This window comes from Tinamus guttatus, unplaced genomic scaffold (assembly GCF_059628265.1).
Source record: "Tinamus guttatus ecotype Peru unplaced genomic scaffold, ASM5962826v1 Tinamus_guttatus_pri_ptg000075l, whole genome shotgun sequence".
Classification (NCBI taxonomy): Eukaryota; Metazoa; Chordata; class Aves; order Tinamiformes; family Tinamidae; genus Tinamus; species Tinamus guttatus.
Window position 1 is genome coordinate 54,474 of NW_028288609.1, and position 24,863 is coordinate 79,336.

Below are 24,863 nucleotides of genomic sequence, written 5' to 3' on the forward strand. Positions count from 1 at the left end.
AGCGTGCGCCCGCACGCACCGCGCATGCGCGCGCGGGGCACGCCGGGACCTGTAGTCCGCCGGGCGGAGCGGGTGGGCGGAGCCGCGCTCGCGGCGCCCACCCCGCCCCGAGAAGGCCCCGCCTTCCCATGCCATATACGGTAAAGACCACGCCTCCCTGTGCTAAATATGCGCTACGCCACAGCACGTCCCGGATCCTAATATGGGCTGTGCCCGCCCTCTGTGCCCATATATGGTATGGCTGCCCCTCCCAAATATGGCAGTACCCGCCCTCCCCTCCGCGGCGGGGCGGGGCTTTCCGGCAGCGCCTGGAAGGTGCCAGAAGTGGCGGGAAGGTGGCGCTCCCGGTCCCGCGTCCGCGCCCGCGCGTGGAGCCCCCAAGAACGTCGAAACACACCCCAAGAACGTCGAAACACACCCAAAACGGCGGCGCCAAACCGCGCGGGACGTTTATTTGCTACCAAAAAGCCCGTCGGGCCGCGGGCGCGCGCCCCTCAGGCCTTGGCGCGCTCGGTGTCGCCGTCGGGCGCGGGCGGCACCAGTTCGATGGGCACGTTGCGCTCGGGCGCGGGCGGCAGCGCGCGGCGCGGCGCCGCGATGCGCAGGCGGCCGTCGCGCAGCGAGCAGCTCAGCGCCTCGGCGTCCGCCTCGCGCGGCACCTCCCACTCGCGCTTCAGCACCTCGTACTTGTAGGAGAAGGCGCCCTGCGCGTCCGCGCTCTGCGTCTCCCGCTGCGCCACCAGCACCACCTTCCTGCCCACCACCTTCACCGAGAGCTGCTCGGGGGCGAAGTCCTTCACGTCCTGGCTCACGCAGAAGCCCTCGTCGGAGGAGCCCGCGCTGCTCGCGGCGCTCGCGGCGCTCGCGGTGCTGAAGAGCCGCTCGAAGCTGCTCACCATGTCCCGCGCGCGCTCCATCTCGAGGCGCAGCTCGCGCTCCAGCTCGGCGAGCAGCGCCCCGGGCTGCGGCCACAGCGTGCGCACGGGGCCCAGCCACGGGAAGAGGCCGCCCGGCGCGGGCGGCGCGAGCTGCAGCCGGCAGAGCATCGCGGCGGGGCGCTGGTGACGGGGCGCTGGTGCTGGCGCCGGCCGCGGGCGCCCTATTTATTCAGGTGCCCGGGGGTGGGCACTTCCAGAAGCCTCTGATCCCAGGACCTATTTTTGCCCGGCTGATGATCCGCCGGCCGAAATAGCAGCGCCGGCCCCGGGTTGGAGGGGGACACACACGTCACCCGCTGCAAATAGGGCACTGAAGTCAGGGCTCGGGTTTCTGCAGTGCCACCGTGATGCAGCAGCGCAGGGACCGGCCCCATAGCAACGTGTTCCGGAGGTGCCGGGAGCCTCTAGCAATTTCTGGGCTTTTCCCCAGCTGCAGCACCCGCTGTTCTGGGACAGCCGCCAGCACCCGCCCCGGGCACCCACAGGGAGGGTCGTTCCCCTCCAGGGCTTTAGCCCTGGTAATGGGTCCCCAGTGCAGCTGGGCTGGGGGGTCAGGGTGCAGGGCCGAGACGGGGGGGTCCAGCCCTGCGCTTGGCCTGGGAACGGAGGCGCTTTGGGCAAGGGCGGCCCGGGCGCGGGCTGAGCTGATGATGCTGCTAATTATAAGTGGTGAGAGCAGCACAGCGAGACTCAGGGCGAAGGCACGTGGGGCAGGGCGCGAGAGGCGCCTCTCCCAGCCGATGAGTAAGAGGAGGGAGCTGGAAGGAGCTGGAAGGAGCTCTTCCCTTCCCGGGGAATGACGTGGGCGAGCGGGACGAGGCTCCTCCTCCCCGCGAAGGGTACAAAAGCTGCGGGCAGCGGTGCCGGGGACAGAGCTCACAGCTCCCCGCACAGGACAAAGCTCCCTGCACAGGACGCAGCCTCGGAACCGGCAGCCGCCCCGCAAGCCACGGAGATGCTTTGCCGAATGCACCTTCTGCCGTTCGCCACCCGCCTGGGCACCGTGAGGACCCTGTGGCCGAGCGCGGAGACCATCTTCAGCGACCTGCAGCAGGAGATGGAGCGAGTCCGCGAGTTCATGAGCGGCTTCGAGAGCCTCCTGACCAGCCAAGGAAGCTTCGCCGGGGACCGTGCCCAGGGCTCCATCACGGCCGCAGCCCCAGCCTCCGGCGAGGGCTTCTCCGTGTGCCAGGACGTGAAGGACTTCGCCCCCGAGCAGCTCTCGGTGAAGGTGGTGGGCAGGAAGGTGATGCTGGTGGGGCAGAAGGAGACGCAGAGCGCGGACGACAAGGGCGCCTTCTCCTACAAGTACGAGGTGCTGAAGCGCGAGTGGGACGTCCCCGAGGACGTGGACGCCGAGGCGCTGAGCTGCTCGCTGAGCGAGGGCCGCCTGCGCATCACGGCGCCGCGCCGCGCGCTGCCGCCCGCGCCCGAGCGCAACGTGCCCATCGAGCTGCCCGCCGTGGAGGACGGAGCCGCCGGCGCAGCCAAGGCGTAACGGGGAGGGAAGCGGTGCCCGCGCCACGACCAGGAGCGGTGGCAGCGCGTCCCGGGCTCCAGCCCCGACGCGCGCCGTCAGCTCTGCCTTTGTGCTGGTGATTGTACTGGAACACGCTTGTTTTTGTACGCAATAAAAGTGCTTTTGAATAGAACCTGCTTGTGCTCTGCTGGCTGTGATTCACGATGGGGGGGACTGCGGGTGGTGGAAAATGGGACAGAGGCAGATTCGGAGCAGGGCAGGAGCCACGAGCACCCGGCTGCTCCGGGGCTGGGGAAGCGCAGGGTGGGCAGGGGCAGGATGGTCCAAGAGCCCCAGGGAGCAGCCACCAGTTACCTGTCCCCGAGATTAGGTGTCTACCCAGGGCAGGGAAACCATCGGCACCACCTTGAGCTCCTGGTGCTGCCCTTGGACCACCCCAGCCTCCTGGGGCCACTATTGGCACCACCCTGAGCTCCTGGTGCTGCCATTGGCACCCTCTGAGCTCCTGGTGCCACCCTTGGACCACCCCAGCCTCCTGGGGCCACTATTGGCACCACCCTGAGCTCCACGTGCTGCCACCTCCATCCCAAGCTCCTCGAAGGCTCAGCGTCCATTCCCTGGAAGGGGCTAGGGAATGGGAAGACCACTGTGCTGGAGCCCACGCATGGGCTGGGGTTGTCCCCTTTGGAGCTGCCCTCACCTGCGAGCGGCTCCCACGGGAACAGGCGGCACCTTCCACACCGGCTGCCACCCGTGCCGTGGGGCAGGCCCAGGCAGGCAGCCGCACACACGGCAGGGCCGGCGGCTCCTGCCAAAGCGGCTCCGCGCCCGGAGCCGGGAGGCTCCGCGGGCTCCGCCGCGCTGCAGCGGCACCCAGTGCCCCCGGGCTCCTGCAGAGAGGGAGACCCAAAGGTGCCCAAGGAGGCTGGCACCGAGCGGGACTGCAAGCAGCAGCCGGCAGATGGCAACAGCACCTTGGTCCTGACACGATTTTTCCATGAGCTCCGAGGCAGCCCTTCCCGGAGCGCTCCCGCTCCCAGGCGGTTCCTCCTGCAGGGACAGGCCCAAGCTGTGCCCAGGGCAGCCAGCCCCTTGGAAGCAGCCCCATCCCTCTCCCAAGGCTCCTCCAGCCCCCTCTCAGCCCCCGAGGAAAGGGATTTAAGGAAGCACACGAGGCAAAAGGCGCCTCCGCCGCAGGATGAAGCTCACAAGTCAGGGCGTTTCACCAAGGTTTTATTTGCAGCTACCCAGCAGAGCTTTCACAGCCCCCATCCCGCAAACCAAGGGCGAGTCCAAGGCGGAGGTGGTCGCGCCGCTGACTGCAGCCAGGTCCTGGCAGAGCTCCCGCCGCACGGGCAGGGGGACAACAGCAGGTCCAGGGTGTCCTCACGTCTCTCCAAGCACCGGGGGCAGCGGCTCCGCTGGGCGGGCGGTGGGTCAGGTAGCAGTAGAGCTGTAAGTGGTTGCTTCACGTTCCACGGGTCTAGAGATCTTGAAGTTCATGCAGCAGCGACAGGACAGAAATGCCTTTCGAGGTCATCCTTCTCCAGGGACATTAACATTAGAGCACATTATTGTCCCTCTGCCTACTGCCCTCCTTCCTCCGCCTCTTCCCCAGTGGGGCTGGTGATGCTCCCCTAAGAGCTCCTAGACTAGGACCCTTCCCACCTCTCCACGTTGGGCCGAGCGCCGCTCCCGGCTCCGCTCCAGCCGTGGCAAACGCTCCTCTTCCCTGGAAGCAGGAGGCAGAGCCCGGGCACTGCGGATGCCGAGCAGAAAAGCCGCAGGGCCGCGGTGCTCCCTGCCTAGGGAAGGGATGCCGGTGGCTCCAGGGAAAGCTCCGGGAGAGCCGGGTACGGCGCACGGCCCAAGACAACTAGCCCCTATCGTCCTCCAGCATGTTTGGGTCTGATCCTGCCCTGCTGCCTTCAGCTCTGTAAGAAACAGGAACATTGTTGATCACGGTAGATTTATAAAAATTTTTTTTGTAATCACACAAAACTGAAGTTTGTGATGAAGACTAGGCTGACAGTTCCTCTTAAATACCAGTACGCATAAGACACTGCATTAGGCACTAGGCAGCAGCCAACATCAGTTAGAGTCTGGCAACAGAAACCTTTTTAATACCTCCCTTGATACCTTGTGGAATTACAGGCTTTTGTAACACATAGTTTCCACAGACAAGTTACTCAAGGTTCCCCACCCCACCTCTGTACATCAGTAAACCATGTGTATTTGCACCAGAGTTGGGTTAACAACATTAGTGGCATCACAACCATCAAAAAAAAAAAAAAGGACAATTTTCTATACAAGATCTTTGCAAAAGTTGCAACAGGATTAGTGCATTACGACAGAACTGGAGATAGAAAACGTTGGCATGCTAGAGTCCAACACAAAGAAAGACAATAGGCGGCTAGTTGTATGTACTATATTGACAAGATACTGATCGGTTACATGAAGAAACATACAATACAAAATACAGAAGAAACCAGTTTTGCTTCCCTCTGCCCCACCCCAAAATACTCATAATCGATTTGGTCAATAAGTGGCTAAAAGCCAAAGTTTGTCACTATAATGCTACAGTTTAGTGGTTTTCCTAGGCATATTGTACTGGTATGAGCCTTAGCTTTACATGTGGATAATTTGAAACAAGGTTCTGTCTAGTCTCAATCTCCCTTTGTTTCCAATAGTGAACTACAGTACTGTGGGAGCGGGTGCTGCCGCCCAGCTCATGCATCCACCACCACCAGGAAGAGGGAAGAGCAGAAGTTCATATATTAAAAAAGTGACTTAAGACTTAGAATTGAATTAGTATTTGTACAGAAAGGTGCAGGTGGAAGAGCTCCCTCCAGCCTATGATCAGAAAGGGATGGAGAAATCACAGCAGCCACCGGCAGCAGCTGCTCTACTGTAAGTGCGATTGGTTAGAGTGGATTCCAGTCACGTCATTCCAAAGGGCTTCGGCCAGCTGGGAACGGTTGCTCAATTGCTGCAGCACTGGCTCCTACTGGGCTGACTGCTTTCTTGAAGGTCAACCACCCGATTCCTACCTGGGCCACCAGGAGCATTCTGGGGTTCATTTTTTGGCAGTTTCTTGGCTAGAAAGAAACAACATGTTAGTAGGCTCCTCTGGAAAGGCCAGCCTGTCCCCTCCTGCTGCCAGAGCAAGCTGGGCTCAGCCCTGCTTTGGTCCAAGCTCTCATCTCTTAAGGGTTTTGGGATCAGGGGCTGCTAAGCAGCCCAGCAACAGTAAGGAAACACACTCCAGCTTTGGCCGTCACAAATTCTGCTCCTTACTCATCCCAGATAAAGGAAGACAGGGAATAGGCTCACAGGGAAAAGGCTCCAGGCAGTCAGTCACTGACTGCTCACAGCAATTTGGTCATCTGCTTGCAGGAGAGCCCCTAAAGCCTGGCTGACACAGGAATCCCCATGGTTTCCAGTGGGATGCACTGCTGGTGCTCCAAGCTACTCCAGCCATTCTTCCTCACACAAGCTATTACCTATTGCCATGAAGATTTCGTTCACATTCATTGCTGTCTTTGCTGATGTCTCCATGAACAGCAAGCTGTTGTCATCTGCATATGTTTGTGCATCCTAGAAGGAAGGAGAGCAGTAAGGGCACCCTGCCAACGGGAGGGCTCCGCACACCTCATTCCTTGGCAGACGAAGCAGCAAGGAAACCCTGTGCCCCAGCGCAGGCCACATTCCCACCCCAATTCCTTGAACTCCCCACAGCCATCGCAGCTGGAAGCTAAAGTGTCACCGGACACGAGGTTGGGCCACCAGCCTGCAAGGTGGGGAAGGACAACGCTGCCTCTGCAAGCCACTTGACCCAGAAGTAGAGCCAGGCTATTTCCCAAGCGTAACACCTTGTACTTTGGTTAGCTCGGAGTGTAACGTGCCGAATTCCAACAGCTCCGTGCAGAGGCCCAAGATAAGAGAGTCTCCTTAAACATCTGCCTTGAGCAACTTAAGGCGAGAGCTGTAAAAACTAGAGATCAAGCTGGAAATCTTCAGGCATCTGGTATCTAAAGGGTGCCATGTCACACGTTACTCAAGGAACCCTGTATGAGCAAGACAGCAGCAGAGGGGGGAAATGAAGCTTGTGCTCTAAGGGCCTTTTCCTCCACATCCATCATGTAAAGAATTGTTGTGAAGTCAGCGAGAAGCTGCAAAAGGAGAGGGAGGCTACAGTTCCCTCCAAGTCTCCTTCTGGGGTCCTCATAAACCTTGACCCCCTGCATGCTCCCTCAAAGCATTTCTAACACAGCCACCATCTCTCCTGCTTCAGTGAAGAGAAATCCACTTCCCCAGCTTATTCAGTCAAGAACTGATCCACATCTCGGCCTACCTGAAAGTCCACAGCTCTCTTGGTAGCAAGATCTGCCTTGTTGCCTGCTAGTGCAATTACAATATTGGGGCTGGCCTGTCTCTGCAACTCTTTCACCCAGTTCTTGGCTCGTACAAACGTGTCCTGGAAACAAACAGGAGGCAGCAGTCAGGAAGGGCAGCCTCCTGCTAATCCACAGGGAAGATACGATTAGAACAGGTCTTTCCTGGAAGGGGCGTTTTGCCTCTACAGCACTTTGCAGCAGGATCCTTCCCCAGCTCAGAGCTGAGGAGGAGGTCAGTGTTGAAGAGACCCAGCGCCTGCAGGTTGATAAGTTGACCATGAGGCAGCAGTTGCTCTTGTGGCCAAGAAGGCCAATGGGATCCTGGGGTGCATTAAGAAGAGCGTGTCCAGCAGATCGAGGGAGGGGATCCTGCCCCTCTACTCAGCCCTAATGAGGCCACATCTGGAGTATTGTGTCCAGTTCTGGGCTCCACAGGACAAGAGGGATGTGGAGCTGCTGGAGAGAGCCCAGCACAGGGCCACAAGGATGATCAGGGGCCTGGAACATCTGCCCTATGAGGAGAGGCTGAGGGAGCTGGGCCTGTTCAGCCTGGAGAGGAGAAGGCTGAGAGGGGACCTGAGCAGTGTCTAGAAGTACCTCAAGGGAGGCAGTGAGGAGGATGGTGCTGGCCTCTTTTCAGTGGTGGCCACTGATAGGACTAGAAGAAATGGCCGGAAACTGAAGCACCAAAAATTCCACAGGAACTTAAGGAAAAATTTCTTAAGAGTGAGGGTGCCAGAGCACTGGAACAGGCTGCCCAGAGAGGTTGTGGAGTCTCCTTCTCTGGAGATCTTCCAAACCCGCTTGGACGCAGCCCTGTGCCACGTGCTCTAGGTGACCCTGCGTGTGCAGGGGGTTGGACTAGATGATCTCTAGAGGTCCCTTCCAACCCTAAGCATTCTATGATTCTATGAGCTGCTGGCAGCTGCATGGACACCAACCCCGCGGCTCTCCGGGAGCTCGGAGGAGTCGGGAACGCGGGCGAACGCGTCCCCCGCGAGGCGCGGGCGCTACTCACGGTGTTGGTGATGTCGTAGACCACGATGGCAGCCTGGGCGCCTCTGTAGTACATGGGCGCCAGGCTGTGGTACCGCTCCTGGCCCGCCGTGTCCCAGATTTCAAACTTCACCGTCGTGTCGTCCAGGCAGACGGTCTGCGTTAGGAAAGCGGCTGGAAGAGAAGGGCTGCGTTGGCCTCCGCTTGGCTTTGGGAGCCAACAGGAGCGCCAGGCAGGGCAGTGCCAGGTGCTGGGAGACTCACAGGTCTGCTCCATCAAGCTGCTGCATGCAGGATCCACAGTCACAGAGCACCAAACCACCAAGAGGGCCCTGGCAGCCCCGTTCAGATATTGATTTGGACAGCAGCGTGGCTGCAGAGCCCTATCCCTCCCCAAGAACCACCAGGAGAATCTTATTCAGCACAGGGGCAACATCTCCAGGACTTCTCCTTAGTCAGTCTAGTTACACTGCTCTCCCATTTAGCAACTGGTTTCTTTCTTGTTTCCGTAAGTACATAATGCCATGGGTTACAGCAAGAACAAACACAAGCAACCCTGGATACAGAATGGAGTAACAGCGACCGCACGATCCTCTGCAGAAGGGCCCTCAACCCTGCTTGCCCACAAGCTACACCCACAGCTATATTTAATTCCTACATGGGTTACTAAACCAAGCCTCTGCTCAGCACTTGCTGCTTATTACTGACAGGAGCTGAGGGTGCTGACAGACCTTTGGTAGGCAGCACTGCGCTAATGATTTAAAGTTTAAAAGTACAAGAGCTGGAAGAGCTGCAGGAGTAGTTTACAGTAGCGGGCGAAAAAACAACTCTGAAATTTCAGGTCTTGGTCTGAAACACAATTAAGAGATAACCGAGTCGAAGGCCGTGGTTCTAATTGGAAGCAGATATTCAAGGACGAAGCGGAGGAGCCTCAGAGGCAGAGCACTTACCGTTGCCATAGCACTATCCTCTAGTGCACGGATTTTCACACTAACAAGCAAATCGTAAACACAGAATTAAAGCAGCAGCTGTTTGCCTATTTGGCTGCATTGCATCTTCACAGCTGGGCGTTTGGACCTGACTCACCTCCAATCGTGCTCTCCTGGTACTCGTGGAACTGTCCCTTCACGAAGCGCAGGACCAGGCTGGACTTCCCCACGGCCGACTCGCCCAAGAGAACAAGCTTAAACTGGCAGATTTTGTTTCCAGCAGCGGGTCCGTTCGGTCGAGCGGCTCCACCTCGACCTGCCATCGTGGGCGAAGGGCAGGAGGGCCGAGAGCGCGAGGAAGCCACAGGCTCTGAGCTCAGCTGGAGGCAGGTTCCACCTGGAAAGGAGGTGGCAGTTAGTGACATGCTCCTGGACCAGCACAGGCCACTAGTTTTAACCCAGCACCACGGGCACAGGTAGGGGCCAGCCCCTTCCCACCAGGAGAGGCCCTTGCCATCAGATGTGGGCACCACAGCAGCAACAGCTCGTGCATCTTGAGGTATCTGACTGTCCTCGGAGTGGGGACATTAACCACAAACCTTCACACCCACCAAGGGCTCCCTGGCACTGCCACCACCCATGAGGACCGCAGACCCCACGTTAGGATGAGGCAGGTGGCACTGGCTGGTGGTGGCTGTTAGTGCCAGCGAGCAGCTGCTCGGGCCATGGAGGCTATGGAAGTTATCTCTGACTTCAATTTGTTCTTCTAAAATTATGTGGTTAATCTAGGAGATTATAAATGCAACACAGATGCTCACGAGGCCTCAAGTCCCCTGTATAAACCATTTAGGGAAATCAGTACTGTGAGACAGTTCATATCACATTTGGAGCGTTTCTATACTCAGCCCATTTAAAGGTCTTTAAAGAAGCCATCGGGCTGTGCATCCTCAAGATGACACCTGAATTGCTGTGCAAGAAGCACAGCAGAGGGGAATCAAGATACCTGCTCCATGGGACTCGTTACGTGTCCACAGACTGAAAGAAACTGCTCCCCACCACTGCAGCAAGGGGAGGGCTCCCCCTCACATCCAGGAGGGCACGAGGTGACATCCCCACCTCTGCAAGTCCCTGCGTGTCACCCAGGGCTGCCAGGACACCCCTCTGCTTCCTCACGGCAGGTTTCAAGGCACCAGAAGAGTCTGCAGCCCCAGCGAAGCTTTGGGGCCATGCATGGAGCTGCCACAGCAGCAGGGGGACAGGCTGTGGGACATCCACAGCTTCACCACGAACAAGGCCTTGGCGCTCCCCGATCAATTAACTCAATTAGGGAGTTATCTGCATGCAGCTGAGGGATGCTTTCTCAGGGCAGAGTGGCAGGGGCACATTCCCTGTCCCCAGCACAGCCCATTGTCCCTGCTAATGCCACAACTGGTCACTTCTACTGTCACCACTTTCCTCCAGCTCCCACAAATCAACCTTGATGCCCAAGCTGAGGCCAGGGCTCCTCCAAACAAGGCTCCGACCTGCCCCAATAGAGATCTTGCAGAGAGCAATTAAACTGGGACTAAACCAGAGCTAGGGCTGAGCTCGCTCTGCTGCCAGCAATACTGTACAACAGAGCCTAGACAGGAGGGCATCATTTGCCACCCAACATTTGCTGAATGACTGGAAAGCTGGACATCGTGTGACAGATCACCTGGAGCTCGAGGGAAGCCTTAAGCTCTGGCTTATTGCAAGTATCCGTTAAGCCCATGCGTGCAGGATGCTGTGCTAGACCATTAATGCATTTGCTTTTGTGAACTGTTGCGTTTTATCACCACGTTGCCCGAGAAGCACCATTCCGTGGGGCTATAAAAGGATTAGGAAGCCCGACGGGGTCGTTAGGCAGATGGCAGCTCATCGGGAACGGAGGCGGCAGCTCCGGGACGCGGAGGCAGCTCCCACGGCGGCATCAGCAGCCGGGGAAAAGGGGAGCCCGGAGCGGCGGCAGCGCCAGGGACATCCTGGAAGCCACCAAGCACCATGAGAGCCCAACAGGGAGCAAGTTCACAGGTTGCTTTGGGCCACGAGGACGCAGCGTTTTCATCGCGGCCAGGAGCAGCTCGGTCCAAGGGGCACCTCGGAGCCCTGCATCCGCTTCCCCCTTCCAGGGTTTCTCCTCCAACGGAGGTATCAAGGTAACGACAGCTGCTGCTTGTTTAACCCTGTGCTTGTGGCTGCCCCACACCAACACGCAGCACATCAGGTGCCAGATGAATCACGGCCCCCTGGAACAGGATGGGGGGCGATTCCCAGAGCAGAACAAGGGAACCAGCCTGCTGACACCCTCCAGTCTCCGTGCGACCGGTATTCCAGACCTCAGGACTTCACCAGCTGGTTGTGCTACACTAATCCAGTTTTTAGCAAGTCTGGAGAGCTTCTGACCAGAGAAACGGTCAAGTCTGCGACTGCTTCATCATGGAGAGTCTGCCCAGCACCTAAACACAACCCAAAGCCTGGTGCAGGGTTGCAAGGCCTCATGAAGAGCTGCCCGATCATTAGGCTGTTTAGGGGGGGGGTTCACATAGTTCAGGTGACCTTAACTGCAGCTATCAGGCTAGGAAGGAGCACTGCAACCAGCTCCAACAGGTTAGCACCTCTGCTACATCTGCGTGAAGATCAAGAGGCTGCTAACACTGCAAAGAGCAAGAGCTCCCATCGCAGGCTGATCCTCGTGGTGCTTTTCACTGATGCTGACCCCTCTGAGGATCTCTGCAGGAGCTGGAATCATGTGCACGAGCAGAAGACTAGAAGTTGTGAACTCCTGAAGCATCCCAGCACCCATCCACACCGAGACGAAGGGGAGGCTTCCATGCCTGGTGCTGCCCAGTGAGCAGGAGCTGGAGGCTCCTCATTCCTGTGATTTAGCTGCTCAGCACCTCTCCTGTCTGCCCATGCTCCTTGTAGATGCTTCTAAGCCTCTGTGGATATCAAATGGAAGTTGCTGTTTTAAGATATCACTGCAGACTTGAACCTGGTATTTTTGCCCTACACTCCCTCGGCAGCAAGGACTGCCCCGAAAGCTCGGAAATTCCGTCCTGAGGAATCCTGTTATCCGGCAGGACTGCTCCTGCTCTCAGCCAGGCGAGAAATCACATTTCAGTGGGGATTTGCTGGCTCAGAGTCAAGATACTCAAGACAAAAGCCCCAGTGAAATATTTATCTTGTTAAATAGCTGACAGTTACATGAATTCCTTGGCAAAGCAGCCTTGGAGGTGCGAGCGGTTCCGCTTCGCGGAGCGGGCGGCCCGCGCTGCTGCGGGTCAAGGGCCGGATTCACAGCAACTTCCATGACCAGGATCAGCAGCGAGTTCAGGAGCTGCTGGAACTAACAGAGCCTTTGCTGGCCCAGATTAGCTCAGCATTTGGTACCGAATCTGGCTTGCTAACACATTATTACTACTCTCTCGGATAAGGGAGAAGCTTTTTTAGAGACCTAAATAAGCGCAGACAAGCACAGAATGGGTACTGAGCAAGGAGCTAAACTGAACATCTGACCTCACCAGCCAGGATTGAACTTTAAGAAAACTGCCCCGAATTCAGAGCATTGTTATAGCCAAAGCCACTGCCCTTTAACTGAGCTTGCCAGGTGACAGTAGCTCCAATGAGGCAAACGAGCCCTCGCTTCGTTAGGGAGCGACGGAGCCGGGATCTCTGCACAACTGAGCCAAAAAGCACAATCTTTCAGCCAAAGGAAGCGATCGAGCTGACTGAGCACCTAAAAGTGAAGTAGTCAGGGAGCCTCCAGCCTTCCCTCGTAACAGGGGTTTCTAGGAAGAGCTTGTCCTTATTCGTCACGCAGGCCACTTTCACAACCTCTATCCAGTAACAAAAAGCCAGTCAGCAGCTCCGACCTCGATCACGTCCTTTTGCTCAAGCCACCGACACCCCAGTAGGATACATTAAACACACTGAAGGGACAAGGGCATGTGAGCAAGCTCAAACTGGGTTTAAACTCCCTGGAGAATCTCAAAGGCTCAGGTGCAAGTTCCAGTATCTCTGGCTGGGTGCAGGGAGTGATTCCATGAAGCCAGAGCAAGAGCAGGAAAGCACCAAGCCCCTGTGCTGCCACGGAGCCCTTCCAGCCGGCACGGCCCTGTCATCAAGGGGTTTAGCAGCCACCAGAGCTTCTCGACAGGTCTCAAAGCATCAAGAAGTTGCTCTCCCTGACTCCTTCTGGCAGCTACAGGTTCCTGTATTGGAGGCAGTTGAACAAGCATCAGCAGCCAGAGTTGCTCTCAGTTTGGTCACGCTGGCACTACAAGGAAGTCCCCTGCCCAATGCAGTGGGGGCCTTAATTCTGCAGAAGGGCATGACTAATTGCTTTCAAAACTGCAGCGAGGGCTCTCTTAGATCACCAGAGGCTTCTGCCTGTTCCTGGCACGTCAGGAGAGTGACAGGGATAATATTAGAAGGCAGGCGAACCTGTGCCACCCAACCCAGCAGCTCTGCTTACCCGAGAGCTGGTGAACTCGGTCACGGGAGCCATAAACACGGGCTCCCAGTCCTGCTTTGGGCAGGTTTTATTTAGGGGACTGGCAGAATGTGCTGCAAAAGGAGCAAAAGAGCGAGAAGTGCCAATTCTCCACCGCATACTGAGGTCAGAAAGGCAGCATGGGCATCTGTGGAACGGTTTGACACCCTTCTCACTCCAAACAGGCTCCTCGATAGGTGTGTGGAGCTGAGCACATCCTCCTGGATCCCATCCCTGTATCCAGGCAGTCCCATCCCTGCATTAGAGCCTCTTGCAGATCCTCCCTCCTGTTATCCCTCTCGGCAACGCCAGAGCTTAGTCCCGTTTCACAGGAGCTGCAGGACAGTCTGAGGAAGTTATTCACAAACACAGTCTGGAACGGCTAAAAACTGAACAGAGCAGGCAAGTTTTTAATCCCGTAGGAAAGGTTCTCATGCCTCCCACTTCCAGCACTGTCCACCGCTCACCACCCTCCTGGCAGACTCCTGCTTTCAGCCAGGAACACAAACGTTTAGATGACACCCCCTGTCCTGTGAACAGGACAACAAGCTCATTAGCAGAGCAAGGCAGAAAACTGTTATCTCCCCTGCAAAAGAGTCAGTGACCTTCATAATATCTTTTGCAGACTGCACAAAGACCTATCGCCTCCAGCAGTTCCTTATTTGGAGCCCAACTGAATAAAAGCAAACACGAAAAGCAGTGTTTTCTTATCTGCTTGTGTAGAACTATTCCAGGAGCTTGTTCCTGTGCTCCAGAGGAAGAAAGCGTGTTCCTTGGAGGACTTTATTCCTCCCTAGCGTTGTCACTAGGACGAGGCTCTTTCCGGCTAGCCCTTGCACAGCTTTACTCCCAGGACTTAGCAGAACTTGCACAAGACGGCTCCAAACTCCGTGCCCCGCGGAGCGGAGCTGCTGACTCCGCTGTTTCCATGTTCTGCCCTCTCCCAGGCTGAGCTGCAGGCTCCCCCCTGCGCCCGGGAGCCCCCGGGCTTCGTCCCACGCTCCTCGGGGAGCTGCCAGGGCCACCAGCACCACCAAACCTGCGAGGAGCTGAAGAAGGGACCCCTCTTCAGACACGGGGCAGCTGGAGCAGCCACTGCCTGCCCAGAGCGGGTCTGTTCCTCAGCACAACAAGTGTGAGGTCGTTAGCGGTGGTGTTAGGCCCAATCCATTTACTTGCTCCATTACTACAGCAAAGTGATTAACCACAACTCTATCCACGGCCAACTCGGACAAGTGTTTGGCTTCACTAAGCTCACACTAAGCCCATTCCCGTCTAACCTTTTCCCTTACAGCTCTGGAGATTTAAATCCCAGAAGGGTTGAGGCTGGAAGGGACCTCTAGACATCATCTAGTCCAACCCCTGCTCCAGCAGGGACACCCAGAGCAGGGGCACAGGGTGGCATCCAGGTGGGTTTGGAAGATCTCCACAGAAGGAGCCTCCACAGCCTCTCTGGGCAGCCTGTGCCAGTGCCCTGTCACCCCCACAGTAAAGAACTTCTTCCTCATATCCTTCATGGGAGTCACGTTTTCCCTCGCTTTAGGGCTCTCCCACGTGGAGAGGTGTTAGAGCCTGAACAGCTTTAAAGGGCCCTACGGCACCAGGCACCTTAAAACAGACAGAGTCACAATTAAGCTGCAGGACCCCAACGGGGGCAGACCGCCCCCAAAGGGGGTTTTGCTGTGGAATCTGCATGAATATTGGGACCTGCTGCTGAGAAAATTCCCTCTGGAGAGGCGCGATGGCTCAGAGCGACGGCAGCAGTGACCGTACGGGCTGTTCCAAGCGCGTTTGCTCACGCTTTAGCCCCGTGTGAATCAGAGGCCGGTTCATTCCCGGCTCTCGGCAGCCCTTGCAGTCCTGCCTTGAACACGAGTGCGGGAGCCCCAACGTGGCGCAGGGCAGGACGGAGGCGACGCCGCACACGGGGCAGCCCCGGCATCCGCAGACCCTCCGCAGCAGGGCTAAGAATAGGAGCCGTGGGGACCCAAAATAGACCCGCTCACGTCCCCCCGGCTTCCCGCACGCTCGGGAGCCACCAAGGTCAGAGTCGCAAGCAGAAGCGACAAGGTAAATGCCAAGAGCCAAAGCCCTGGCTCGGCACAAGGAGCAGAATTCCCTGCAGGAGCAGGGATGGAGCCACCTGGGCCCTCCGGCGGCTCTCGGGCACCCGGTGCTCCCCGCACACCGGGCACTCCCGCTGCTCCGCTCCCGGGGCCCGGGCTCCCCGCAGCCGCTCGGAGGGTGCCCCGGCCCCGGGGGTCCCTCCCCGGACGGCCCCGTTCCAGCACCGGGCGCCGCGCAGGCCCCTCCACACCCGTCCCCGCCCGGGGACAGCGGCTTCCCCGGGCAGCAGCCGGAGCCGCCCCGGCCGCCGCTCCCCGCACAGGGGTCCCCGTTTGCGGCGTCGCCCCGCGGATCCCGCCCACGGCTCCCCCGCGACGCGGGGCTGCCCGGCCGGCGCCTCAGCCGCCACCGAAGTACCGAGCGGCGGCGCCGGGAGCCGCCGCGCAGCGAGAAGGACCGGGAGCCCCGCGCGGAGGAACCGGCCGCGGGAGCCCCCGAGCTGCCCGCACCGGGGGGCGGCCCCGGCCGGGGGCTCCGCGCGCAGCGGGCCCCGCCGCCCGCACTCACCGCGCCGACCCCGCCGCCCCGCCCCGCTGCACGGGAGTCTCGAAGGCCTCGGCCTTCACTTCCGCCTTTCACCCGTTCCGCTTCCGGACCCTCCCACCCCTTCCGCTCGCCGCCGGCAGGCCACAGGCGGCTGGGACTGCCAATCAAAGATTCCCCGCCCCCTGATAGGCCTCCGCCCCCGAGCCCGTCGCACCGCCTCACGTGGCGGTGCTGCGTGACGTCATGGCGCGTCCTCCGCCGCGGGGGGCGATGGGAGTTGTAGTCCGCGGCACCTTGGGGAGTCGTGGGCGGGGCTTCGGGCGTTGGGATCCCAGGGGATCCCGGGGGAATCCCGGGACGAGAGGCGGCTCGGAGCACGGGAATTCTCAGTGCAAAGGGGGGGATCCCAGTGCATTGGGGGATCCAAGTGCATTGGGGAATCCAGAACTTGTGGGTCTCCGAGAACGGGGAACCCCTGCCCACGGGAAGGGGGACGGGTCCCTGTGCACCCGCGGATCCCGGTGTATAGGGGAGTCCCGCTCACGGGGGTCGGCGCCGCCGAGGTCCCGGGCGCCCCGCATCCCTCCCCGCGTCCCTACGGGCTCCCGTTCCCGCCGAGCAACACCCAGAGCCGCGGCTGGAAAAATAGACCTTTATTTCCATGTGTCTGAGCAGGGCCGGGGGAGGCGGAGTGGAGAGGGCAGAATAAACTGCAGAAATCGGCGACCCGGGGCAGGGCGGGAGCCACCGACCCGGAGCCCCTAAAAGCCGGACCGGAGCCGCCCGGCCCAGCGCAGCGCCCGCTGGCGCGAGGGAGGCACCGGGAACAGGCACCGGGCACTGGGCACCGGGGAAGGGAGTGGGACGAGGGTGGCGCCCCGTTAAAGAGAAAAGGAGGGGAAAAAAAAGGAGGAAAAAATGGGGAATGAGTATTAAACACGTATCAAAATCCCTGTCGGGGAGGCGGGGGGGACGCTGGAGGGTCCCGCGGGGCAGCCGAGCTCCCGCCGCGGCTCCGGGGAGCAGGACCGGAGCGGGGCTCGTCCCCCCCGGCGCCCCCGGACGGGGTCAGTGGAGGGCGGCGGGGCTGGAGCGCAGCGCGGGGCGGCCGGGGAGCTGCGCGGCCGGGCCCTGGCGGGGCGGCCGCCACGGGGGCCCGGGGCCCGCGGCGTTCGCCGAGCGGCTGCGCAGCGGCCCCCGGGGGCTGGTGGCGGGGGAGCTGCGGGCGGCGGGCGACTCGGGCGGCCCCGGGGCGGCGGCGCCCGCGCGGCCCCGCAGCAGCTCCAGGAGGCGCCGCAGGTCGCGGCCGAGCTGCGAGACCTCTCGGTTGAGGCGGCTGATCTGCAGCGGAACGGAGAGCGCTGAGCGGCGCCCGGAGCGGAGCGGAGCGCCCCGCCGCCCTCCCCGCGCACCTCCTGGCCGAGCCGCCCGAGGCTCCGCTCCAGCTCCTCGGCTCCCGGGCCCGGGGCAGCGTCCGGCGCTGCCGGGACAGGCGCCCGTGTGAGCGCGGCGGAGCCGCCGGCGCTGCCGGGCGCGGGGCAGTCCCCGGGCTGCGGCGGGGGGGCCGCGCTGCGGCGGGAGCTCGGCGGCTCCGCCGCGGCCCCGTCGTCCTCGGTGCCGTCCACGACCCTGCACGGGGCCCGGGGCGCTGAGTGGGGACGGGTCCCGCGGCGCCGAGCTCCCCTCGCGCGTGCGGGGAGCCGGGAGCACCGGGGAGCACCGGGCACGCGGCCAGGCGCCCCCTCGGCCCCTCGGGGGTCCCGGCCTCACCTGGGGCTGAGGTCCGGGGGGCTGTCGCTCTGCAGCGCGGGGATGAGCAGCCTCGGGGGCCTCCTGCCGCCGCCGGCCTCCCCGGCCCCGGGCGGCGCGTCCCGCCGGCTCCGCGGCGAGGGGCTGCGGCCCCGGGCGCAGCGCGCGGGCGAGCAGCAATTGCGGCGCAGGGCTGAGAACTGGCACAGCTCGTCGCCCAGCAGGCTGCTGAGCGAGCCGCGGCGGCCCGGGCTGCTCAGGCTGGGCAGCAGCCGCTTGCGGCGGGTGCCCGCAGCGGGCGAGGGCTGGAAAACCTCGTCGGGCTCCTCGCCGTCCTCCAGGATGGAGGGAAGGGGCTTCTCTGGGGCGCTGCCGCCATCGGGACGTGGCTGTGAGTGGGTGCAGGGGGTCAGCGCTGGGGTGTCCCCTGTGTAGGGCACTTCATGCCCCCGCTGCCCCCCTGGCTGGGCACCAACCTGCGCTGCTGGCACCAGCCGCGGGGACCGCGTGAAGCGGAGGAGCCCCTGGGGAGGGAAGGGGGACATCTGTGAGCTGCCGTCACAGTGACTGCCAGCAAAGCCATTTCAAACCGTTCACCCCTCTCAAGGAAGGAGCCCCCAGATCCTGGGTGATCCGGGGGCTCCCAGCTCCTCCAGGCAGCTGCAAGACATGGAGCCGCTCGTGCAGCGCAGCATCCCTGGGATGCTCCAGCCATCTAGGACCTTGGCACCTCCTGCGGCTGCAGGCGCAGGCAGGAAGCGCCAGACACACACCCACCTCCATCTCACTGCCCTCCCGCAGGTTGAAGGTGAGGTCCTGGTGGATGTCGGCCGTGAACTTGCTGGCGTACTCGGGGTAGAGCTGCAGCACCTCGCAGAGCCCCCGCAGCCCGATGTACTGCAGGTCGCAGTAGGTCAGCGCCTTCACGTCCGCGCTCGTCTTGATCACCGGCTCCTGGCTTGCCAGGTCGGCGCCGATCAGGTCCCCTTTGCCTGCAGGAGGGACTGCTCACAGCAGGGGCCGAGTCGCGGCCACCACAGCCCACGCGCCCCGGGGCCCCGCTCACCTAGGATGGCCAGCACCACGTTGTCCCGCAGCACCTCCAGCGAGCCGGAGCACACGAAGTAGTCGGCCTGCAGCGCGTCGCCCTGGCGCAGCAGGTACTCGCCCGGCGCGCAGAACGACGTCTTGATGTGCAGTGAGAGCGAGCGCAGGCAGCCCCGGCTCGCCGTCTCGAAGACGGGCAGCTGCAGGATGTCCTTGTTGAGGTGCATGGCCACGTCCGCACGCAGCTCGTCGGGGAAGTCACGCAGCAGCTGGGGGAGAGGCAGTGGGGCTGGCAGTGAGCAAACACCCCACAGGACCTGCTGGCCCCGGGCTGAGGATGCTGCCAGCCCCAGGCCTCGGTGCTGGCCAAAGGCTCCCATGAGTATCCCTGCTCCCCAGGCCTGCAGGAATTGCGTCTCCATCTCTGCTTGCAGCTCTGCTCCTGCAGCAGCAGTGCACATGCATGCACCTTTGCACCCATGCACTGGTACGGGTGTGTGCTTGCAACTGCAGCGCTCCATCACCCGGGTCCTGGGATGGACCTTGCCCTCCTACCCACCTCGTTGGCGTCGATGCCGTTGTTCACGGACCAGGTGGTCTGGAAGTACTCGAGCATCCGCTGCTTGAGCTGCTGCGGGAGGCGGTGGACACGGATGAAGTCCTTGAGGTCCTTCATGCGCGTGTGGTAGAGCGAGCGGCGCGAGTACATGCGCTGGATGATGGCCGTGACGTTACCAAAGACCACGGCGTGCATGAGCGCTGGGGGCCAGCAGGACGGCGTCAGACTGAGCCCCCGGCCCCGCACCGGCCGCCCCCCGCCGCCACCTCACCCCCGATGAGCATGGTGCAGATGGAGAAGATCTTCTCGGCGTCCGTGTTGGCGCAGACGTTGCCGAAGCCCACGCTGGTGAGGCTGCTGAGGGTGAAGTAGAGGGAGGCGATGTAGGCGCTGCGGATGGAGGGGCCCCCCACCGAGCTGTTGACGTAGGGAGCCTCCAGCCTCTTGCCCAGCTCGTGCAGCCAGCCTGCCAAGCAGAGCGGGGCTGAGCGGCGGGCGCACCGGGCCGCCCCGCACGCCCCGCGTGCCCCCGCGCCGCTCACCGATCTCCCAGGTGCGGCGGTCGCTGCTCTGCATCTCGGCGCGGCCGATGACGTACCAGATGCAGGCCATCCAGTGCGCGAGCAGCGCGAACACGGACATGAGCAGCGTGAGCACCATGGCGCTGTACTGCGAGTAGCGGTCCAGCTTCTGCAGCAGCCGCAGCAGCCGCAGCAGCCGCACCGTCTTCAGCAGGTGAACCAGCGAGGTCTGCGGAGCGGCAGGCGCGTGAGGCCGCGCGGGGACCGACGCAGCTGCCGGGATGGCACCGGATGGGACGAGCGGCCTCTCCGGACAGCCGGGCACTGCCGTGCCCGATCTGCAGCGGTGCCAGCATCGTCAGGGCCCCGAATTGCTGCAGGTGAGGAGTGAGGCGGCCAGCAGCAAAGCAGGGCCATGGGTTTGCTGTTGGCTGGAGCCAAGCTGATCCAAGCTACTTGCAAGGGGAGACCTCCACAACAGGCTGGTCCCCCCACCAAGATCACGGGTGCCGCAAGCTGGAGATATCACGCGCTCAAATCACCCCATCTCAGTCGATAGGTCGGGACACACAGCAATGCTGAACCAGTGCCATCACCCCCAGGGACTCCCTGGCTCCCAAGGCCCCTCTCCATCCTCTGCTCCCTCCTGGCTCCACATGGGCAGCAGTCCCAGCTCCAGCGCTTTTTTTCCTGGCCGGCAGCACAGCTGGGGACCAGCGGAGCTGCTCTGGCGCAGGGGGCAGGTCCAGCCCCCAAGCGCCTTCATTCTGCCCGCGCTGCCGCGGTGCCACCAACAAGTGTAATTACAGCCGTCACACTCTCCACACTCCTTCCTGCCTTCTCCAATTAGCAGAGGATGGAAATGGGGCTGCCGAGCTCTTGTGGCTCGCCCGGAGCCCCGTGAGGCTGCCAGAGGCAGCGACTGGAGCCAGCTGCGTGTGCCCAGGTGTGTTTGCATGCATGTGTGCTTGCACGCGTGGATGTTTGCATGCACATTTGTGTGCGTGCATGTGCATGCAGAAATGTGTGGGGTGGGGAATCCCTGCCCTCAGGACTTGTCCCCTCCTGGGACACTGCTGCAGTGCATGGGGGACATGGCATTTCAGCTGCCTGTGGATGAGCCCCTCTCAGAGCAGCCCCTTGCAGAGCGTGCGGCGGCCGCTGCCCCGTGCCACTCACCACGGTGATGTTGAAGACGTAGAGCAGATCGAAGGGCAGCGCGGCGATGAGGTCCACAAAGAACCACGTGGCCACGTAGTGGATGCAGATGCAGCGGGGCTCGTACACCACCTGGCCCGACTGGCTCACGTAGGTGGTGCGGAAGTTCAGCACGATATCTGCGCGGCGAGCACGCCGGCCTCAGCACCACGATCCCCATTCACCTCGAACCGCGGTGGCACCAACACAGAGCTGTGCCCAGCAATGCTGGCACGAGCATCACCGCTCCCTGCTCCTCCTCCCGCCAGGAGGAAGAGCTTCCCTACCCAGGATGAAGAGCATCTCGACCGCGATGTCGCTGACGATGGTGCTGCGCGCGGCCGAGGCGCTCTCCTCCGTGCCCGTGAAGCAGACGTTGTAGGGCACGGTGACGGCCACGTAGAAGGTGGCCAGCAGGATCAGCCAGTCCCAGAGCGCCTTGAAGACGCTGTAGTGGAGCAGGATGAAGCGGGACTTCTGCATCGAGGCCACTTTGTACTCGGGGATGGACGGCTTGTTCTCGAAGACGTTCTGCAGGAAAGGGCACGGATGGCACCCGCCGGCAGGCACCAAGGAGCGCGCAGATCCCTCTCCACATGGGACCCCACCAGCCCATGGCTCCCTCTGGACTCGTGTTTTCCAGGGGCAAACACGGGCTGCGTGGAGGCTGCCCACAGAGATGGGCACAAAACACTTGCTTTGGCAAACAAACTAAGGCTCTGCTGATGCTCTTAACAGTCTCTTAACGGAGGCTCCTGTGCACAGACCCCTGTCCCCAGGCAAATCCGGGTCCCCCTCGGCTCCTTACGCGGTTGAGCTTCACGTCGCCGCGGTCCCTGCGTGCGAAGCGGCTGCCGAGGCGGTGCAGGACGGTGCGGCCCTGCCTGCGCGCTGCCCGCAGGGACGCGCTCCCGGCCCGCCGGCTGCGCTGCCTCTCTGCGGGGCCAGACGGGCGCCGTGAGCCGCGGGGACGCGGGGACGCGCCGCCCGGCCGGGCCCCGCCGCCGCTCACCCTCCCTCCTGTCACCCGGGTGGCTCTTGCTCCGGCTCTCCGTGATGTCCTTGAAGGAGAAGAGGAAAAGCACCACCTCGCCCTTCTCGTTCTTGATGGGCACCACATCCAGCAGGCACCAGAAGGCCGTTCCTGCAGGGCAGAGCGGACGGGCAGCACGAGCTGGGTGGGATGGGACGGGGACGGCGCCGCGCGTGCCACTCACCCCCCTTCTTGTAGAAGCAGACCTCGGCCTGGAACTCCTGCTTGCCCTCCAGCACCTTCTCGATGCGCTGCAGGACGGGCTCGCTGGTCTCGGCGCCGCAGAGGAAGCGGCAGCTGCAGTTCTTCTGCATGACCTCGGTGCGCGCGAAGCCCGTGAGCTCGCAGAAGCCGTCGGAGCAGTAGACGATGGGGAAGCCGCGGCGGAGCTGCGCGTTGGCCAGCAGGAAATTGCTGTCTGGAGGAGGAGACACCACGGGCAGGGGCTGCGAGGACACGGGCGGCCGTTGCCCCACGCAGGGTGGGAGCAGGTGCCCACCCTGCTGCATCTGCTCCCATCGCATCCTGCTTCCCCCCAAGCAGAATTCCAGGTGTCCAGCTCCCCGTGTCCCCGCACTGCGCTGCCCTGGCATCCTCGCAGTGAGGCGGCTCCATGGAGCTCTCGCTGGTCCCGAATTCCTGCCCAGCCCTGGAGCAGCTGCTTTGGCATCACTTGCCACCAACCACCAGCGGGGACAGATGGCCTCACACAGGGATGAGGCCAAGGAGCTGGTGTGTGCGGACAGCGGGACCAGGGACATGGGGGCCAGCAGCAGATGATGGGCACCGTGGAGGGGACATGGAGGGGACGCGGTGGAGGGTGCCAAGGGGATGCACAGGGGCAGCCCAGGGGATCCCAAGGGGATGCTGAGGAGAGGCCAAGGGGATGCCAGCCACAGGCGGGGCGGGGGGGCTATGCTGGGGCCACTGCCACCAGATCAGCTCAGGATTAGCTCTGGGAAGCAAAAATAGCCCGAGGCTATGAATAAGGCCAGATTTTGGCTCTGGGGAGCCAGGATTACAGTGCTGTCCAGAGGTTGATATTAGAAAGGGGGAAAAAAAATGCAAAGGACTCTTTTCAGCTGCTTTCAGGAGCGGCTCTGCCATGCAAAGGGAGCTGCAGCCCTGGCAGACACTCATGGTCCTGGGACATGCCCAGATGGAGGAGTGGGGCCGATTAGGTGGCTGCTGTGCGGCAAGGCCAGGGTTAACTCGCACCATGTATCGCTGCAGCTAAAGCCCCTCTCTGTGGCGGGTAAAGCCGATAAGAACCACATCTAACCAACAAAGCCAAACACTATTTAAAAGTGCCCAGGAGGCGGCTCGGCACAGTCGAAGGCAGGATGCTCTCAGCCATCCTCCTTCCCATTCTCTCTGGGTAGATTCCCAGGGCTCCTCTCCTGCTTTTCCTGGGCAGCTTCCCTGCAGCTCTGCTGCATCCTAAGCCCTCGTTCAGGTCTCCGGGGCCACAGGGACAGCCAAGGGGGATGAGGTCCCTGTTGCCCATGATGTGGAACCAAGGGAAGCCGGGAGCACCCAGTTCCTCTGGGAGCAGCTCATCCCTGTGCTGGGGCAGGTGGCAGAGACACGTTGCCTTGTGCACAGCAAACCCCGAGGGCAGCACCCGCTGCCAGCTTCTAAAGCCAAACATGTCCTGGGCAGCAGGATGGGCTGGGGAGCTCCAGGCTCCAGGCTGTCCCAGGGTGGCTGCTGGCATGTGGCACCACTGCATAATCCCTTCCCCAATGTGCCAGGGTCTTAATCCCCACTGGCCCTGGCACATGGAGCAGGGAGGAGCCCGGGACACTCCAGCACCTCCAGCTGCAGAAAGTGGCTGCAGAACAGCCAGCAAGGACAAGAGCCCTGCTCCCACCCGGCCCAATGCCCGGCTCTGCTCCCAGTCCAGCCCAAACACACGGCTCAAACAAACAGGCCTCAACATTTGCCTTTCCCAAGGCCACAACTCGGAGCAGCGAGACACTTCCAGGCCCTAGAGGAGGGCAGGGCCCCCTCGACTCAGGGGCAGAAGTGCCCGTGATCCGCGCAAGTGAGGGGCTCCCGGTGCAGAGGGAAGCCGGTGCGATGGTCCCCGTGTCACCACCGTGTCACACGCTGCTCCTGCCCCCCTGGCAGCGCTTCGGGGGGCACCGCCGGCCCCGGTGCCCCGTGGCGCCTGCCAGGGCGCTGCGCCCCCTCCCCGGACCTCCCCGATCCTCCCGGACCCCCGGGCGGCCCCGGCCGCTGCACCGGGACCTCCCGCCCGCCCCGGAACTGTCCGTGGTGCTGAGCGGCCCCGACGGCGCCGAGCGCGGCCCCGGGCCCAGCAGCGGCGTCGGGGCCACCCACCCGCCAGGGCCGCTCGGGGACCCCCGTGGTACCGAGCCCGCCTAGGGGCACCGGTGTCCCCAGGTCATCGAGCCCGTCCGGGATGCACGGAAGGGGAACGCGGGATGACGAGCCCGGCCGGGTCTCAAGGGGGTCCCCAATTCCTGAGCCCTCTCCGACGCCGGGAGGTCTCGGGGCAGCGGGGCCAGTGTGGAGAGGATGGAGCCGCGTTCGGTGCCGACTCCGGTCCTGGGAGCCATGCCGCCGCTCCCGGCGCAGACATACGTGTGCCATCGAAGCGGGTGGCGATGGTGTCCAGGAAGGTGTTCTGCGGGGCCAGCAGGCCCTTCATCACCGGCATGGTCCCTCCGCGCCCCGCAGGGGCTGCCGCCCCCGGCCGCGGCGCAGGTGCCTCCCCGGCGCCGCGGGCTAATCCCGGCCCGGCGCGCCCGGGACTGCGCTCCGCCCCCGGCCCGCCCCGGCGCCGGGAGGGGCCTCGGCACCGGCACCCGCCCCGGACCCGCCCGGCACCCCCCGCCCGGGCACCTGCCCCCTCCGACACTGGG

The 24,863-nt window shown here is 62.1% G+C and overlaps 4 protein-coding genes across 4 annotated transcripts; 1 reads left to right on the forward strand and 3 right to left on the reverse strand.

The window, feature by feature from the left end:
- Positions 1 to 494: 494 nt before the first annotated feature.
- On the reverse strand, positions 495 to 1,046 carry LOC148595689 (heat shock protein beta-11-like). The gene has a single exon (XM_088519910.1). The coding sequence runs from the start codon at positions 1,044 to 1,046 to the stop codon at positions 495 to 497; it is 552 nt and encodes a 183-aa protein (XP_088376036.1).
- Positions 1,047 to 1,829: 783 nt separating this feature from the next.
- On the forward strand, positions 1,830 to 2,436 carry LOC148595690 (heat shock protein beta-11-like). The gene has a single exon (XM_088519911.1). The coding sequence runs from the start codon at positions 1,894 to 1,896 to the stop codon at positions 2,434 to 2,436; it is 543 nt and encodes a 180-aa protein (XP_088376037.1). The 5' UTR covers positions 1,830 to 1,893.
- A 2,077-nt stretch (positions 2,437 to 4,513) lies between these two features.
- RAB5C (RAB5C, member RAS oncogene family) lies at positions 4,514 to 15,968 on the reverse strand. The gene is made up of 6 exons (XM_088519856.1): positions 15,888 to 15,968; positions 8,898 to 9,137; positions 7,834 to 7,985; positions 6,773 to 6,895; positions 5,922 to 6,015; positions 4,514 to 5,516 (listed from the first exon to the last, which is right to left on the reverse strand). Exons 2-6 carry the CDS (start codon positions 9,061 to 9,063, stop codon positions 5,401 to 5,403), a joined length of 651 nt encoding a protein of 216 aa, XP_088375982.1. The 5' UTR covers positions 9,064 to 9,137; positions 15,888 to 15,968; the 3' UTR covers positions 4,514 to 5,400.
- A 966-nt stretch (positions 15,969 to 16,934) lies between these two features.
- Positions 16,935 to 24,658, reverse strand: KCNH4 (potassium voltage-gated channel subfamily H member 4). The gene is made up of 15 exons (XM_088519912.1): positions 24,583 to 24,658; positions 22,157 to 22,390; positions 21,952 to 22,083; positions 21,748 to 21,875; positions 21,227 to 21,470; positions 20,922 to 21,079; positions 19,764 to 19,971; positions 19,493 to 19,687; positions 19,222 to 19,421; positions 18,682 to 18,931; positions 18,393 to 18,607; positions 18,092 to 18,139; positions 17,637 to 18,004; positions 17,279 to 17,495; positions 16,935 to 17,207 (listed from the first exon to the last, which is right to left on the reverse strand). The coding sequence occupies exons 1-15, from the start codon at positions 24,656 to 24,658 to the stop codon at positions 16,935 to 16,937; spliced, it is 2,946 nt and encodes a 981-aa protein (XP_088376038.1).
- Between the last annotated feature and the right edge of the window lie 205 nt (positions 24,659 to 24,863).